The sequence below is a fragment of the Canis lupus genome, chromosome 17 (genome assembly GCF_048164855.1).
Source record: "Canis lupus baileyi chromosome 17, mCanLup2.hap1, whole genome shotgun sequence".
In the NCBI taxonomy this organism is placed as follows: Eukaryota; Metazoa; Chordata; class Mammalia; order Carnivora; family Canidae; genus Canis; species Canis lupus.
Genome location: NC_132854.1, coordinates 9,094,270 through 9,111,545, shown reverse-complemented (window position 1 = coordinate 9,111,545; position 17,276 = coordinate 9,094,270). Strand labels below are relative to the sequence as shown.

Genomic DNA, 17,276 nt, shown 5'->3' with positions numbered 1-17,276 from the left:
AAACTTCCTCCAATATACACCAGGTATTTTTTTACTGAGGAATGGAATGAACTACCTATTCACCTATTCCCCTGCACCAACCCTCTTTTCTTGGCAGGGGGGAGCAGGGTTCCTGCCATTTCTCCAAATGAATTTTAATAATATATTTTCGTAGTTTTCTTTCTGTTTTCATTTTCCCTAGTACAATACTTAACTCCTGACCATGTCTTTTTCTGTGTGTATTTCCTGAAGGATAATTGATCTGCTTGCCGCCTTGGAATTTTCATGTCTTCTTCCTCAATAATGTTGTCATGTGCCAACCCTGCTCTATCACTGAAGCTCTCCTTGCCACATTAGGGGCCAGTTCCTCTTTATTCCTACAGGATGGATTATTTGCATCTGTTGTCTGGCATTTGGCTTTACATTTCATCTTTTTTTTTTTTTTAAGATTTTATTTATTTATTTGAGAGAGAGCAAGTATGAGCAGGGCAAAAGCTAGAGAGAAAGAGAAAGGGAGAAGCAGACTCTATCTGGAGCAGGGAACCTGATGCAGGGCTTGATTCCAAGACTCTGGGATCATGACTCTAGCCCAAGGCAGATGCTTAACTGACTGAGCCACCCAGGTGCCCCACATTTCATCTTTTCAATGTTTATGTCCAGCTCCTTGACTATAGGGACAGCCTTCACTAGCCCTTTGAGTCCATATATGGTGCCCCATGACCTCTCACAGGCTGTCCTAGAACTTCTGGCTGTGTTCAGAGGGAAGGGCAGTACATGCGTCAAGTGAAAGACCTTTCTGTTTTCCCTCTTTGTGGAAGAAAGAGTTGAGAAATAGGCTTTTCTCATTTGTTTCTGGGATATTCAGTAGTGAAAACCATTGTCACTTGTTGCTGTTCACTTGAAAAACACTTTGAAATGTCTATTCTCTTTTTGTTTAAATTATTTTTAAAGAAATATTAGGCCTGTTTTCTTGGGTACTAGGCTTCTTTGACTTGGTAACTCCCCAGTGCTTGCTGACAGGACCATTTCCGGTGGTCCCTCAGTAAATGGAAACCAAGCTCACTCATGGAATAAAAACAAAATGACAGGGATTTTGATGAAAATAACAGATTAACTGTTGATGTAAGTAGAAGTATTTTTTCAGAGATGTAATTACTCATAATAAAAGTTTTTCAGTAAGTTGTCAACAACTAGTTCAAACTATTGGTTCATATATTGTTATTATATTACTATTGTTATTCAGGTGAGTTAAAAACCTCAGTTAGCTACCAACATTTGTGCCAGGGAAGTCTAGATTATTATTTTTTTATTTTTTTCAAGAGTTTATGTATTTATTTGGGACAGAGAGAGAGTGCACCAGTGATGGGGGTGGGGTAGGGAGGGGCAATGGGAGAGAGACAAGCAGACTTCTCAGGGAGCCAGATGTGGGGCTCAATCCCAGGGCCCTGGAATCATGACCTGAGCCAAAGTTGACATTTACCTGACTGGACCACGCAGGTGCCCCTAGTTTAATTTTATTTATTTATTTTTAAAGATTTCATTCATTTACTTGAGATTGAGAGAGAGAGAGAGAGAGAGAAAGGGAGAACATGAGTGAGTAGAGGAGCAGAGGGAGAGGGAGAAGCAGGCTCCCCACTGAGCAGGGAGCCCAACGTGAGGCTCGATCCCAGGACTCTGAGATCATGACTTGAGCCAAAGGCAGAAGCCTAACTGACTGAGCCACCTAGACACCCAATTAATTTTTTTCTAATCAGCTAGCCTAACAATTATACTAATGTTCATGTCTTTCATTTTATTTTATTTTATTTTTTTAAGATTTTATTTATTTATTCATGAGAGACATAGAGAGCGAGAAAGGCAGAGACACAGGCAGAGGGAGAAGCAGGCTCCATGCAGGGAGCCTGACGTGGGACTCGATCCTGGGTCTCCAGGATCCTGCCCTGGGCAGAAGGCAGCGCTAAACCACTGAGCCACTGGGGCTGCCCCATGTCTTTCATTTTAATTCTAGTATATATTTTAACTTATTAGTTTTGCTTAACCAAGATTAGCTACCTCTACCCTATCTCTTTGTGACTCATATACACTCTCACTGTGGCTGCTGCTTTGAGCTTACCACACTGACTTAGCTCGTCTCGTGGACTATGCGTTAATATTCTGTTTTCCTCACCCACTGGTTTCCCCAATTCTTATTTGACACTATGGCACTTTTCAAAGTGCAGTGGTAATAGATCCTTCTGCTTTAGGAGCTCTCTATTGCTTGCGTAAAGTATAAAATCCTTAGCATCATTCAAAGCTGGTGCAGATTGTCCTTTCACTGCTGTCCTACATGTATCAGTTATATTTAAAAGATGTCAAGGGAGGAAGAGCCTTGCAGGATGATGTTACATTTCTGGATTAAAGAATCAGGTTCTTGTCTTCGAAGATGTAAAATACATTTTGATAACTTCTTCTAGAGTTCTCCTATAGATGATCAGGCTCTATAGAACAAACTCACACTAGGCAAGCTCAAAGAATACCAGAATGTTTATATATTAACTTAGGGTGAGAAACATCTAACCAATGGGACCAGAATTCTCTTGTTGGCCACTCAGGAATCATGCTCCTCCTCACCGTATAGCAGGCCAACTGATTCTAGTAGTTCTCTTCTCCCTGTATGCCATGCAGATCAGGCTCTGCAGTTGGAAATGGTTGCTTTGTCATGTAGGTTTCAGATTTTTTAGAAATACTCTGGTTGAGGCTGAACATCGTGCTGAATTTAGTTTCCATCAGTAACACATTTCTGTATCTTCTCCTGACTGGAAGTACTTCCCTGGATGACTACCTTAATGTATTAAATACTGTATTTACTGTCTTTTATTTCAGAGGGTGATCTTTTTCTGACCTTCCTGCAATTCTGGGGGTGCCCTACGGTAGGACTTGCTATGCTATCATACTGTATATTCTAAACTAGAGCACTTGCTGCTCCCTAATTATATCCCTGCCCTGCTATGATTTTGTTTTCTCCTCATGGCCTTTCCTCTGTTTGGATTTTTGCAATCCTAACACTTCATTAAAGTCTGTCTTGAATGCCACCCTTCTTGATTCTTCAAACCTGATGTGTTCTTCCTCCTTTGAATTATATCCCTTTTCTGTGGCACTGTCTTACTCCATGAAAGTCACTTGTTTTATCTTCTCTGTGAGGGCAGGTTAATGTCTTGTGCATTACTTGCTTCTTGTGAGTTAGTAGGTGCTCACGAATTGCTTACTGTTACTGGATTGAGTTGAATGAAATTTTCCTTTAACTCTAGACCAAGTCTCAAAATGTGATGGTTGGACCAATATCAGCACCACCCGCTAACTTGTTAGACATGCAGATTCTTCATCCCCACTCTAGACATACTGAGTCAAACTTCTGGGGTTGGGTACCAGCAATCAGTTGTTTAACAAGCTCCATGTGTCAAGCTTGAGAACTATTGCTGTAGTCTTTCTAAAGAGATGTTATCCAACCTCTTTCTCAAGAGCTGGGTCTTCAGTTCATAGGAAATTCAGTGATTTGCAAATTGCGCTTAGTGGATCCATGGGAATTCTATGGCAATGCCTTTGTGCTGAGAGGGGAGAGGACAGGGCATCTAGATTCTCTACCTCCTTTTTGGCCACAGACACTGTGCATTTAGCCCTCTTATGTACTAGCCTGCCATGTCAGCTTTCCTTGCAGAAGGATTATGTCCAAAAAAAGTTTGAAAATTATTGATCTAAATTAGAGGTCATTAAACTACTGTCCTTTTTATAAAGTTTGGTTGGAACACGGCCATAACCGTTTGCTTACACATTGCCTACGGCTACTTCTATGCTACAATGGCAGAGATGACTAGTATGAGGAGCGCTCATGACCCACAAACCTCCAATATTTACTTTCTGGCCCCTTAAGAAAAAATTTGCTAATCCCTAATCCAAATTAATCAGAATCTTGGAAGTAAGGAGCAGAAACATCCATGCCTAGCACTAAGCCCATAATTATTACTCTATAGAAAAACAACAACACCCAAACATCTCATGTCTTCTAAAAAATGAGGACGTGGTCAGAATGTGGCAGACAAAAAAAGATGTAAAGATTGATGAGAGCAAATTTTCTTACTTTATCTCATTTGCTCCAGGACATTAGAGTCATTACTCTTCACACACAAATGAAGTCAGATGTTTTGTATTATATTTGACTTTAAAGAAGGAAATTGTCAAATACTTAGATATTCATTAAAAAGCTATAACAAGGGCAGCCCAGGTGGGTCAGCCGTTTAGCCCCGCCTTCAGCCCAGGGCATGATCCTGGAGACCCAGGATCGAGTCCCACGTTAGGCTCCCTGCATGGAGCCTGCTTCTCCCTCTGCCTGTGTCTCTGCCTCTCTCTCTCTCTCTCTCTCTCTGTCTCCCATGAATAAATAAATAAAATCTTTTTTTTAAAAAAAAGCTATAATAAAAATTCCTTTTATTTTATTTATTAAAAATTTTAGTTGGGAAGTTTTAATTATTTGGAAAAACTTCCTATTTGACATTTTCTCAATTTTAAAAAAAGAGTTTAAGAGTTTTTTCTCAACCAATTATATGTATAACCATCTTTTGTAATTTTTGAATTTGTTAGGAGTCCATATGCATACATTGACATTTGCTCATGATCCTGGAATCAACTACGGTAGTGACATAATGACCCTCTTCAGAATTTTAATTCTGATGGGCATTCATTTAGAGCTGCCCTTGGATGTTAGTTTTTAAATTGCCAGGGGAAGCAACCAAAAGCTGCAGAAAGATTTATTTATCATTTGTCATTATGCTATAGAAATGTTAGTGGAAAAGATCACCTCATCATGTAGATATGCCCTGCTGGTAGGCCGTGAAGTAAAAATCTATGGGAAAGACCTAGATGAAGCCTTGGAGAAGAAAATGAAGCCTGAAATGTTATTACCCCCAGGCAGCTCACAAACTGTGTGTGGCTGGAGGGGTGGGGTGGCATGTTGCTGCGTTAGCTTTGCTACAGCCCTTGACCTGCTGTTCTGAGTGGTCTTTAGCTATGTCAGTGGCCAAAAAGTCAATCGGGGAAACCATAAATTGCCAGCTTTCATCTGCTTCCCTATTTTTAGGATTTCCAGTTTGAATGGGCTATTTGTTCATGCATAATTTAGTTTCTTCCCGGAGATGCAAGTTAATAAAACCTCAGTTAATGGCTTTAAGTATTGAGTGTTGGTAAAAAAACATTGCGTAGGGTAATACTTTTGAAATTACTTCACAACTAATATAGCTGTGGGAAATGTAAAAGGAAGAATGGTTATAAGAGGATTCTGTGGTATGGTCAGCCTGTCTGAGAGATGTTCTTGTCTCATCACTTGGCTTATGAAAGCTCTCCCTCTAGCCTGGGTAACTTTTGTAGAAAGAGTAAAGTGTGTGTTAGTGGGGAAATGTTTGCTCTTTGGGGGTTTGTATATTATCTGGAGTTTATATTTACCCATCAATATCAGCGCTCTTCAGATTGGGGACGTACATACTGCTGGAGCTATGCGAGATGAGACCACCATGGAATGGGAAGGACATATTGGAAATTACAAATTAAAAATTTCTACCTTTTGTATATCTCTTATAAAGTCGTATTAGTAGCATGTTAGTAGTATACATAGTCTATAAACAAAAATGCTTCTATTGAGCATGCCTATTCAGAAACTTCCAGTGACAGATGTGCACAACCAGAAAAGTTGAGACCATTGTTTGGGTATTAGATTTTATGTGGTAATCAAATTTTGTAGGTAAGTATGTGCTATTAGAAGGTTTTGATAAGCAAGGATATAGTTCAGGTCTTTAGTTTGCTATTCAGTTTATCTGAATTTCAGTTGAAAGGGTAAAACTGAAAGTAAATTTGTTAATATTTTTTGTATCTATATTTCTGATTTTTCCTCAGCAATTTGAGTGTGTGTATAAAGCATCGACAGTGCTTCAGGGTCCCTCAGTTTGTTTGCTTTTGCTTTTGTTTAGCTTCAGGGGCGTTGTCGAAGTTAACTCATGGATTGAAAGATGAATCACTGGCTTATATCTATCATTGCCAAAATCATTATTTTTGTCCGATTGGATTTGAAGCAACCCCTGTTAAAGCTAATAAAGCATTCAGGTAGGTATTTCCATATTTTATGTGGATAATTCACCAAGAAAATGTGTGGTAGAAGGCATTTAAGAAATATTTAGTTGCTCACAGATTGGAACACTTGGTTATTTGCTCTCTCTACTTCTAGTTAGACTATTCTTTTTCTATTTTTAAAGTTCAACTATTCTTTAAATATTTTAGCTTACTCTTTTGCGGAATTGCATTTGGTTAGTTGTGCTTTTACATTATCCACTTGGGTACTTCAGACTCATGAAGAGAAAGATGTTTGAAAAATCACTTTTATGTATATTATAGAATGGTTGCAAAGGACTTCACATATTATGTCATGGTGTTTTCATCCATTGTCCCACACGGAAAATGAATTATGGAATCTTGTAGCAAAAAATTGTCCCAAATGAATACAGTAAGAAGCATCTTTTCTCATGGTGAAAAATGTGGAATTTACCAGTGTTCCCCTTTGCTCAAGGAGGAGGTAGGAGTAGCATTGCTCTCTTTCCATGAAACCTGAGGGCCAGGCAGGGAGAGCACGGCTTGGTCATCTGGGGGGTAGGATGGGTTCTTTGGGGCTGGAGGCTATGTAGCATGAGTCCCTCTCAAGGCACTGTGGGGCTGGGGCATCCTGGGACAGGATCCTGAGACCTGGGAGAACCAGGAAGCTGGACATTGTGTTTTTGTGAATGGGGAGGAAGAGGGAAACGACTTGATTTCTCCAAACCCTGAAATGTTTTTTTCATCTCTCTGGAGGTGAGGCATGTTGTTTCTCCTATGGTTTCCTCCTGCACCTTCACCTTACTCCAGATATCTATCAAATATGAAATGTGAAAAAATAGGTACTCCTACTTTGTACTCTTTAAGGGAGAGTTCTCCCACCTTTGCCTGTACCTAAGAATCACCTGAGATGCCTTTACAACTGGGCAAATCCCTCCCTGTGCTCTACTCCAGACTTACTTGAATTAGTTTCTGGAGGTGAGATGAGGGCATTGGTATACTTTAAGTTTTTTTTTTTATTATGCTTTTTGAAACTTTTTAAATACACAGTGAAAGGAGAGGAGTAGTTGGGAGAATGCTGGTAGTATACTAGGATTTTTTTTTCTTCTTTTAGATGCTGAGAGGTGGTATATTTCTTTTTCTTTTCTTTTTTTTTTTTGTCCTATATTTTATAATAGAGGTCAAGACCTAAGTTTAATTTATGCTTTCTCTTTAATGGCCTTAAGAAATTTCTTCAAGCCTAAACATAATATCTATTCTAGCATTAATGAATGTCATATTTAAATAAACTTTAGTATATATTTTATTAACATAGTTGAAGCAATATTATCAAAGGAGTGAATGGCCTTTATTAAGCTTGCTATATTTTATATTTAGCAGGGGTCCCCTCTTACCACAAGAAGTAGAATATTGGATCTTAATTGGAGAATCAAGTAGAAAACATCCTGCTATTCACTGTAAAAAGTATGTTAATTTCTCTTTTTCTCTTTAATTTAGGTAAGATTTATATATAATGAAATGCACAGATCTTAATTACATAATTAGGTGGATTTTGGTAAATGAATACACCTGTGTAACCACCACCCAAATCAAGATATGGAAGATTTTCATTTTTCATTGCATTGAAAGTACCCTCATTTTCTTTTCCTGTCAGTCTCCATAGACAACCTCTGTTCTAACACTGTGGAATTGCTTTGCATGTTCTTGAAATTCATGTATATGGAGTCCTACAATATTCTTTCTTGTCTGGCTTCTATCAGTTAAGTGATCCTGTGAAATTTATCCCCAGTATCATGCATGTCATGCTTCTTTTCTTATTGCTGAGTGATATTAAGTATTATAAGTATACCACAATTTGTTATCCATTTTCCTGTTTGATGACCATTTGGATTGTCTGGAGTTTGGTGTACTCTGGGTAAAGCTGTTAGGAACATTAATGTTCATGTCTTTAAAACTTTTTTAAGTAACAACTTCTTTGAAATAAAATTCACATATCATAAAAGTGCACTCTTTAAAAATGTACAATTCAATGGATTTTAGTGTATTCAGAGTTGAGCATTAGTCACCATTACCTAATTCCAGGACATTTTCATCACTCCCAAGAGAAACCCCATATCCGTTAGCAATCACTTCCCAGTCCCCTCCCCCAGCCCCTGGCAATGCCGATCTACTTTCTATCTCTGTGCATTTGCCTAAAATGGACATTTTATAAAAATGGAATCATAAAATTTGTGGCCTTTGTATCTGTCATTTTTCACTTAGAATAATGTTTTCAATGTTCATCTATGGTGTAACATGGACTAGAACTTCATCTGCTTATATGGCCAAATACTTTTCTGCTGTATGGATATGCCACATTTTCTTGTACAGGTTTTTTGAGGACATGTTTTTATGTTTTGTTTCTCTTGGATAGATATTTAGGAATGGAATTGCTGATTATAGATGTGTATTTAAGAAACTGGGAGAACGTACTCCAGTGGGGTTGTACCATTTTACACTCCCACCAGCAATTTTTTTAAAAAGATTTTATTTATTTATTCATGAGAGACACAGAGAGAAAGGCAGAGACATACGCAGAGGGAGAAACAGGCTCCCTGCAGGCAGCCTGATGCAAGACTCAATCCCAGGACCCTGAGATCATGACCTGAGCCAAAGGCAGATGCTCAACCACTGAGCCACTCAGCTGCTCCCGAACCAGCAATGTATGGAAAGTCCAGTTGTTCTTCATATCTTCACCAATATTTGATGTTGTTCTTTTTTTTTTTTTTACTTAATTTTATTTCCCCAGGCTTATTGAGGTATAATGTACAAATACAACTGTATATATTTGAAGTATGCAATGTGCTGGTTTGATATATATTTTGTGAAATGATTACTACCATCAGTGTTAATTAACATATCCCTTAGCTCACATAGTTACCTTTTCTGTGTGTGTGGTGAGACCACTTAAGATCTACTCTCTTAGCAAATTTCAAGTATATAATACAGTATTATTAACTATAGTCACCATGCTATACAGATTCCTAAGTGTTTTAATGGTATTACAGATTGATTTTTTTTTAAAAAGTATTTTAAAAAAGTATCTATTTTCTAGTTTTATTGAGAAATAACTAGCACATATCACTATATAAGTTGATGGTATACAGCATGATGGTTTGATTTACATATATTGTAAAATGATGACCACAGTAGATTTAGTTAACAAAAAGTCCTCCTTGTGATGGGAACTCTTAGGATCTACTCTCTCACTGACTTCCTTATATATCATATAGTAGTGTTTCCCACAGTCCCCATATTGTACATTATATCCCTACTTATTTGTCTTATAACTGGAAGTATATACTTCCTTTAAAATGTTTTTAAATATTAAAACATTTCCTTTCCTAATTATTTCCTGGTAGTGTACAAAAATACAATTTATCTATATAGGCCTTGAATACTGCATCTTTATCAAACTCACTTATTAATTCCAGTAATAGTTTTATAATACAGAGTAATTTGTAATTACTTTGTATTTTATATATAATCAATCATGTTGTCTGTGAATAAATGGACATTAACTTTTTTTTTAAAGATTTATTTATTCATTTGAGAGAGAGAGAAAGTGTGCATGAGTGGGAGGGAGGGGTAGAGGGAGATGGGAGATGGGAAGCAGATTTCCCACTGAGCTGAATGTGGAGCTGGAACGGGAGGTGGGGCTCCATCTCCCAACCAGGAGATCATGAGCTGAGCTGAAACCAAGAGTCAACATCCAATGGACCGAGACACTCAGGCACCCTCATATAATGTTTAAATGTTTTGAAAACGACTTTACTTAAAAGGGAAATATGGACTGTTTCTATTCTAGCCTGCAAGATTTCATGTAACAGGTTGATATGTATGTATTTCATTGTGAAAGTAAGCATTTTAAAACTGAGAATCTTGGCAATAGCTGGTTAAACTGACTTGTCATAAAAAAAAGAATTAGGGATGCCTGGGTGGCTCAGCGGTTGGGCGCCTTCCTTCGGCTTGGGTCATGATCCTGGGATTCAGTATCGAGTCCCGCATTGGGCTCCCTGCGAGGAGCCAGCTTCTCACTCTGCCTGGGTCTCTGCCACTCTCTCTGGCTGTGTCTCTCATGAATAAATAAATAAATCTTAAAAAAAAAAGAATTAAAGCTTAGTAGGTGGAACAATCTTGATATAAGAAAATTACTTTCATGGTAATATTGTAGCAAGGTGCTCATGTGAACAGTTCCATTACAAGGGTGTCTGGGGGGGCTACAAGGGTGTCTGAGAGTCCAACTCTTGATTTCAGCTTAGATTGTAGTCTTGGGGTCATGAAATCGAGCCTTGCATTGGGCTCTGCACTCAGCACAGTCCCTCTTCTTCTGCTTCTCCGTTCTCTTATGTGCTCTCTCACATAAATAAATAAAATATTAAAAAAATTCCATGACAATGGTATCTTATACTTAAAGAAAAGTGTTCTTTATCCTTCCTTTTCCACTATAGGTGGGCAGATATTGTTACTGATCTCAACACTCAAAACCCAGAGTATCTAGATATCCGACACTTGGAGAGGGGGCTGCAGTATCGAAAAACAAAGAAGGTAAGAACACAATAGGATTTGAAGATATTTCCCAACCAGCCCAAATGCAGTCTTTGACTCAGCACTCTTTAGGTTGTAAATAATAGAAATCCAGTTCAGAGTATCTTAGATAGAGAAGTGAAAATTACTTTCAGGACATAGGGCTATCTTTAGAATGAAAAGGGAAAGACGATAGCCTGGATTTGTAAGGGATAGGTATCACCTCAAAGAATGTTAGCAGGGGCCAAGTTGCTAATCTGTTTGATTCTTTTGGGAGTTGTATGTTGGTCTTGTCTGCCAGATTGTTTCCTGAAGATCAGGAACTTCAACTTATATCTCCCTTTCAGATGAGACTGGCCTGTGTCTGGCCCAGTTTCAGAGCTTTGGCCCAGCTTGGGTCAGGTGTTCATTCCTGAGGCAAATGAACTGTGGCCATAAAGCAGAGCCATGTTTAAAGAAGGCAGCTGGGAGAGGTTCTCAGGGAATGGTAGATTCTGTGGATTGTGTTGACCTCCCACTGATATGATCCTACTAACACTGAGAATGTATAGGAGATAGGAAGAGGAATGATTTTGGTGTTTGATGATTTTATTTATTTGAGAGAGAGTGAACCAAACAAGTGTGAGAGAGTGGGTGAGGGGCAGAGGGGGAGAGACAGAGAGAGAGAGAGAGAATCCCAAGTAAACTGTACTGAGTGCAGAGCTGGATGGTAGGGCTTGATCTCACAGATCAAGAGTTGGCCACTTGATGATTGACCACCCAGTTGCCACAGACCTTGGGAGTTTGGATTAGGCAAATGGGGAGGTTACAGTATGTGTGACTTGTGGGGAGGCGTACAGTGCCGGGGGTGGGGTGGGGGAGTGTTTTGGTTCCTGTGGGCATTGTTATATTTTTGTAAAGGCAGCTAGTCTAGAAAGATGCAGGATAAGGTGATCTGATGATGTCTGTTTTGAGGCAGGTAAAAGGGGAAAAATAAGGGAATTCATAGGAACCCACATAATTAGCATAATTCCTTTTATTTTCTTAACCCAGCTTCTTTTCTTCTCAGGTTGGGGGAAATTTGCATTGCATCATCGCATTCCAGAGACTTAATTGGCAAAGATTTGGCCTTTGGAACTTTCCATTTGGAACCATTAGACGAGAATCACAACCTCCAACACATGCCCAGGGAATTGCTAAATCTGAGAGTGAAGATAATATATCCAAGAAGCAGCATGGGCGTCTGGGCCGGTCTTTTAGTGCTAGTTTCCATCAGGACTCAGCATGGAAAAAGATGTCCAGTATCCATGAGAGAAGGAACAGTGGCTACCAGGGTTACAGTGATTATGATGGGAATGACTGACCACGTTGGGTACCGAACATCTTGTGTTAAACACACAACTGGTTCTACACAAGACTGCATTAAGACAGTAGAAGATTTTATTAAGCCTACACTAAATAGAACAGATCTTGTGGTACAAAACATAACCTTGTAGTTCTCCAGTAAATAAGCTTGTGTATGATTATGATGGGTGATTTCAGAGAAATAAGCAGATGAGCACAGATTACTGTCCTTTTAAAGTTAAGGTATGAAAACATTATGGATAATTTCACAAAATCCAATAAATTGCATATAAACAAATCAAACACAAATTCACTTAATAACATCATGAATTGCAATACTTAAGCATGAAATTATTTCTTATGACTTAATCACCAGGCATTTTTTGCAGATAGTTTTATTGCTAAACTCAAAATGTAAGGCACCATCTACCTTTTTAAACAAAATTAGGGTTGTTGATTTCTAGTTTTCTCTGATGGTTAAAGCTCATTTAAAATTATTTAGGGACTCTAGAATTCTTTTTCTTGTAAGCAGTATCTTGCCTGCCTCATTTGTTTCCTGGCTTTCTCAGGATCCTCAATAAAGAGGCAAAAGAGAAGACTCAAGAAACTCATCTTTTCTATTGGTGCATTGATTCAGGATATTCTTGACTTTTTTGACTTGGTATCTTACTATCCAATATTGGCAAGATCTTCAGGTCTTGAAAGATTTCTGTGTACAATGAACCTTGTTTTGGGATACAATAAAAGAACGAGTGGGATCCAAAGTTTCTACATCCAAGGTAATCTGTGAAATGAAATCTTCTGATATTTGATTGGTCCCTCAGTGTGGAGTCTATATTGTGAACAGCATTAAAGAGGCATTAGGAATGCTATGTCACTCAGAGGGCAAATATCCATATTCCCAACTCTGAGCTGCTTCTTTTTTAAACCTGTGCAATTAGCTGTTTGAAGTGAGTGTTAAATAGTTCAGAAAGTGTGGATTTCATGTATTTGAGCTCCTCTCTAGTTGATGTCAATTTTTATTCTGCTGCCAACCTGTGACTTGTTCTTTCATTTCAGGGGCTGTTCCATGACTCACATCAGTAACTTGATTATTACAAGGTGCTGAATGTGTTGGTAACCATACTGCAATACACCTCAAGGAAGAGGGTTCAGATTTTTATTTTTAGGATATTTTCATTTTCTTCTCTTTTGAATTTTATATCCATTTATCCACTCAGACATGCCTAGCCTACAGACAGGGATATATATTACGAAAGGGTCATTTTTCTGAAGAGAATATTTTGCGTGAAATGCAAAGGAATGAGGAGATTTGTAGGTTGTTGATTTTGTTACTTCACACTGAAACTTTTAAGAAGTTTTCATCAAATAAAGTTTTGTTTTCTACTTTTAACAGTGTGAATGCTTTGAACCTTTGTTTTAGGTGGGGAGTGCCCTTCGAATTCTGTTGGAAGTTTGTGACAATTGTGCCTAAGTAGTGTGTTAGAAGAAACTTTCTTGTATTAGACTTTTATAATCAGTGGAACGATATAAATTATGACTATAGTTTTAGATTCCTGTAAGACGTCAAAATAGGAAATAGAACATTTAGTAATATGGGCTTGACCTAAACGAAGTTGTCACTTTTGTAGGTCAAACATGGTTGAATATCAGCAGTTTGAGTTCAATGACACATTTCAGAGAAGAGATAGATAGTGAATACCAAGAGGAAAGGAGACCAATGCAACATTAAGAATACAGGGACACCTAAGAAAGAGGATGAGTTTATATGAATTACCTATTGGCCATAAACAATTTTTATAAAAGTCTTGATATATAGGATTACTTAATAACTTGATATATAAGTTCAGCAGTTATTAAGAGCACATTGAGGTTTATAGAGACTAATTCCCCAAAAACTATGCGCAAGTCATTGTGCACTTGTCTTTCAAGATGAGTAACATTCCTGTCACATTTGATTTCTTGGTCAGTGCTTTTTAGGAATCTCCATAGAAGCACTGAAGTTTCAAATACTGGCTCCATGCTCACTAGCTTTGCATCACTACGCGCAAGTTAAGATTAATGTTTCTGTGCTTATTTCTGCATTGGTTGGGGATAATAGCATCTATTTTATAAATTGTTCTGAAGAATAAGTGAATGCATGTACAGTGTTTAGAAGAGTGCTTTGCAGACAGTGCTTGCTATTATTACTCCAAAAGTGTGTATTACTGCTCAGAATCTTGAGAACTCCTTAAGTAAGTCAAATACACACCCCTTAGTGACTGTTCCCTCAAAAGAATATTTTGTATTCAAGCAATGTTGCTCTGGTTTTAAAAGCACATGTAATATTCAGATGCCTATGTTGCTATTTGTTTTTACCCAGCTTGTAGACATAAAAAATGTTTTAGATGAAATTCTGAAATTGTTCCTATCCCCAGTGCTACACCCCATCATTAGGCCAGGCTGGTGCAGTAGCCAAAACACGTCCAAACTTGCCTTGTCCCAGACAACTTGCTCTGGGATTCATCACAGTTTGCATATCGGTTTTACTCATAGCATTTTTCTCCCTCGATCATTCACTCAGTGAACTAATTTGATCACTATTACCCACTAGGTGTTTCATATAAAAATCACCGATCTCAGGACCCTAAGAAATAGGTGGCACCACTATTTCCCCCCCAGACCCTCACTGGTGAAGAAACTTGCTTAGGATCATCGGGTGTCTCCGTTTACTAGTGCTGCCATAACATACCACAGACTGCAGTGCTTAACCAGCAGAAATGTATTTTTTGCAGTTCTGGAGGCTGCAAGTTTGAGATCAAGGGTTGACAGGTTTGGTTTTACCTGAGCCTTTCTCCTTGTCTTGTGTCCTCACAGGCTTTGTCCTCAGTGTGCACATCCTTGGTGTCTGTGTGCCCAAATTCCCTCTCATAAGGGCACCAGTCAGAATGGGTTAGGTTCACCCTCACAGCCTCATTTTAACTTAATCACCCTTCAAAGGCCAATCTCCAAGTACAGTCACGTTCTGAGGTGTTGGGGTTTAGGGGATTGCCATATAAATTTTGGAGGTGAACAGAGAGCTGAGCCCACCAACAGGGTTATGATGTGGCTTGGGCAGGATTTGGACCACGGGCTGACTGACTTGTGAGGACATTCTCTTTCAGGAGGATGCAAGATACGCCCCACAGCTTTAGAGGCTGAAATAAGTCCTTCAGGCAATATTTATGGAACACCTGCTAAGTGTATGGAGTGTATGTGGGGTCCTAACAGTCAACAAAACAGCTCTTGGCTTCAGTAAGTCTATAGCCTCCTGTGGAGGGGAGGGGGACGACAAACATTGAACAGGCAATTATATTAACCTCTGTAAAATACAACTAGTAACCATTCCTGGGAATGACTCCACAAATGGGAGTAAAGACCAAAAAAAAAAAAAAAAAAAAAAGAAAAAAAAAAAAAACCACAAAACCCCCCCAAAATTGTGCAATGGTTTTCCTAAAAAGTAATTTTTAAAAAAGATTTTATTTATTCGTGAGAGACACAGAGAGGCAGAGACCTAGAGGGAGAAGCAGGCTCCCTGCGGGCAGCCAGCCCTATGCGGGACTCGATCCCAGGATCTCGGGATCATGACCTGAGTCGGAGGCTGACGCCACCCGGGCTGCCCTAAATCAACCTTTCCATTGAGCTTCAACCTCGTTTCTATACAAGTCAGAACCAATATGTATGATGAGCTATCATTTATTGAATGGTAGTGGTAAGCAGTCTTCTTACATCACCTGTATTCCTACCTAACACAGTCCGTAAGATGGATCTTCCGCCCCATCTGCAGAGGAAACGCCAAGCCCTCAACAAGGCCGAACGCTAGGACGCGGCGTGGTCGGGATCGGACTCTGGGCCTGCAACCGCCTTTCCAGCAACTCCTCTCGCGATCGAGTCCTTCTTCTGCTCGTCACTTCTGACCTACGGAACATGGAATCCTACATTTAGACACCGGAGAAAAAGCAAACTATATTTCAAGGGCTAAGGCTTTTAAAAGGTGGTTAAGTTAAAAAAAAAACAAAAACGATGCCCTATTATTATCTAGCTACCACAGGGTGTCGGACAAAACACGTGTTCGTTTAAAAACCTCAGCCAAGCATCCCCCTTTCTGTGGTCGCCTCTCCTGTAAAACAACAGTCGGTATTAAGGGTTTGCACACCTGGCGGCGGGCGGGGAGAAAGTGATCCGCAAAAGCCACGTGGAGAGCTGTCACGTCAGCGAGGAGATGCTCCGCATCGCGGTAACGGTTAGCGGCGACCATGCCCGCGTGGAGGCGGTTCGGGAACAGCAGGACACAAACACAGCGACGGAACCCGCCCCGCTTCCGGGGTTGGAGAGGCGCAGCCAATATACGTGAGCCAGGAGGCGGGACTTCCGTCTGGAGCCTGCATTAGACGGAAGCGGGCGCTCCCGTTTTGCGTCAGTTTACGCACTGACTCCAGAAGACAGGCTGTGTGGGGGAACCCCTCCTGGCGGTTCGTCTCGCCGACGGCGCCCCCGCCGCTCCTCCGTTTAGAGTGCGTAGGTTTGGGGCAAACCTTGGGCGAGAGGAGGACTTGCTCTTGCCGACGCCGGCCCTTCTCTGGCCCCGCCTTTCTCCCGTGAGGCAGTGTCGCCACCCGGAAGTACCGCTGCGGCCGCGTTACCGTCCGTCTTCCCCGGGCGCGAGGCTTGGAATTGAAGGGCGACTGCGCCCCTGCCGCGCCGCCCGTCGCCGCAGCCTCATGGGGGTCCACGGGCTCTGGAAGCTGCTGGAGTGCTCCGGGCGGCAGGTCAGCCCGGAGACCCTGGAAGGGAAGATCCTCGCCGTGGGTATCCTTGACGTGTTCTCGGGTGCGGGATTCTCGCCAGGAGTTCCTCGCTGTGGGCTCCCCACTGGGCGCGGCGCGGCGCGGGGCGGGGCGGGGCGGGGCGGGCAGGATGCCAGGCGCACTCGGGGGGTGCAGGAGAACCTCCTTGATGACCTTTTCTCTCCCCGAGGGTCTGCCCTTCCCTGCTTTGGGGTCAGGCCACCCAGGATTGGCCGACCTCGGGTTTTGTCCCGTAGGGTGTGTGTGTGTCGTCTGGGAGGTGGCAGTGATGGTGGTATCCACACACAGGGTCGGTGTGAGTCATAAAGGGGTTGCGTAAGGGACAGGAGCTTAGTGAACATTGTAAGGCTTAGAAGGAGGATCCCTGCTGGGAGATCAGCCTGCAGCGGACTTCCCCACCGGGAGTCGTACTTGCTGTCCCGACTTCTGCTCCACTTAGGCTTGTTAGAAGAAGGGTGGCGGGGACAGGGGTTG

The 17,276-nt window shown here is 40.6% G+C and overlaps 2 protein-coding genes across 10 annotated transcripts in view; both read left to right on the top strand.

The window, feature by feature from the left end:
* Positions 1 to 13,369, top strand: part of BIVM (basic, immunoglobulin-like variable motif containing) — a 39,694-nt gene extending 26,325 nt beyond the window's left edge. For 2 of the 3 annotated variants that reach the window (XM_072782437.1, XM_072782438.1), the window contains exons 7-10: positions 5,973 to 6,105; positions 7,465 to 7,551; positions 10,578 to 10,674; positions 11,702 to 13,369. In XM_072782437.1, coding sequence (XP_072638538.1) covers positions 5,973 to 6,105; positions 7,465 to 7,551; positions 10,578 to 10,674; positions 11,702 to 11,995 — 611 coding nt within the window. In that variant the 3' untranslated portion in view covers positions 11,996 to 13,369. The remainder of the gene's footprint in view (positions 1 to 5,972; positions 6,106 to 7,464; positions 7,552 to 10,577; positions 10,675 to 11,701) is intronic. The other variant, XM_072782439.1, reaches the window with a different exon arrangement.
* A 3,014-nt stretch (positions 13,370 to 16,383) lies between these two features.
* ERCC5 (ERCC excision repair 5, endonuclease) overlaps positions 16,384 to 17,276 on the top strand; it is a 33,892-nt gene continuing 32,999 nt past the window's right edge. For 2 of the 7 annotated variants that reach the window (XM_072782427.1, XM_072782431.1), the window contains exon 1: positions 16,399 to 16,763. In XM_072782427.1, coding sequence (XP_072638528.1) covers positions 16,716 to 16,763 — 48 coding nt within the window. In that variant the 5' untranslated portion in view covers positions 16,399 to 16,715. Of the gene's footprint in view, positions 16,825 to 17,276 lie in introns of all 7 variants that reach the window. The other 5 variants (XM_072782432.1, XM_072782428.1, XM_072782425.1 and 2 more) reach the window with 4 other exon arrangements.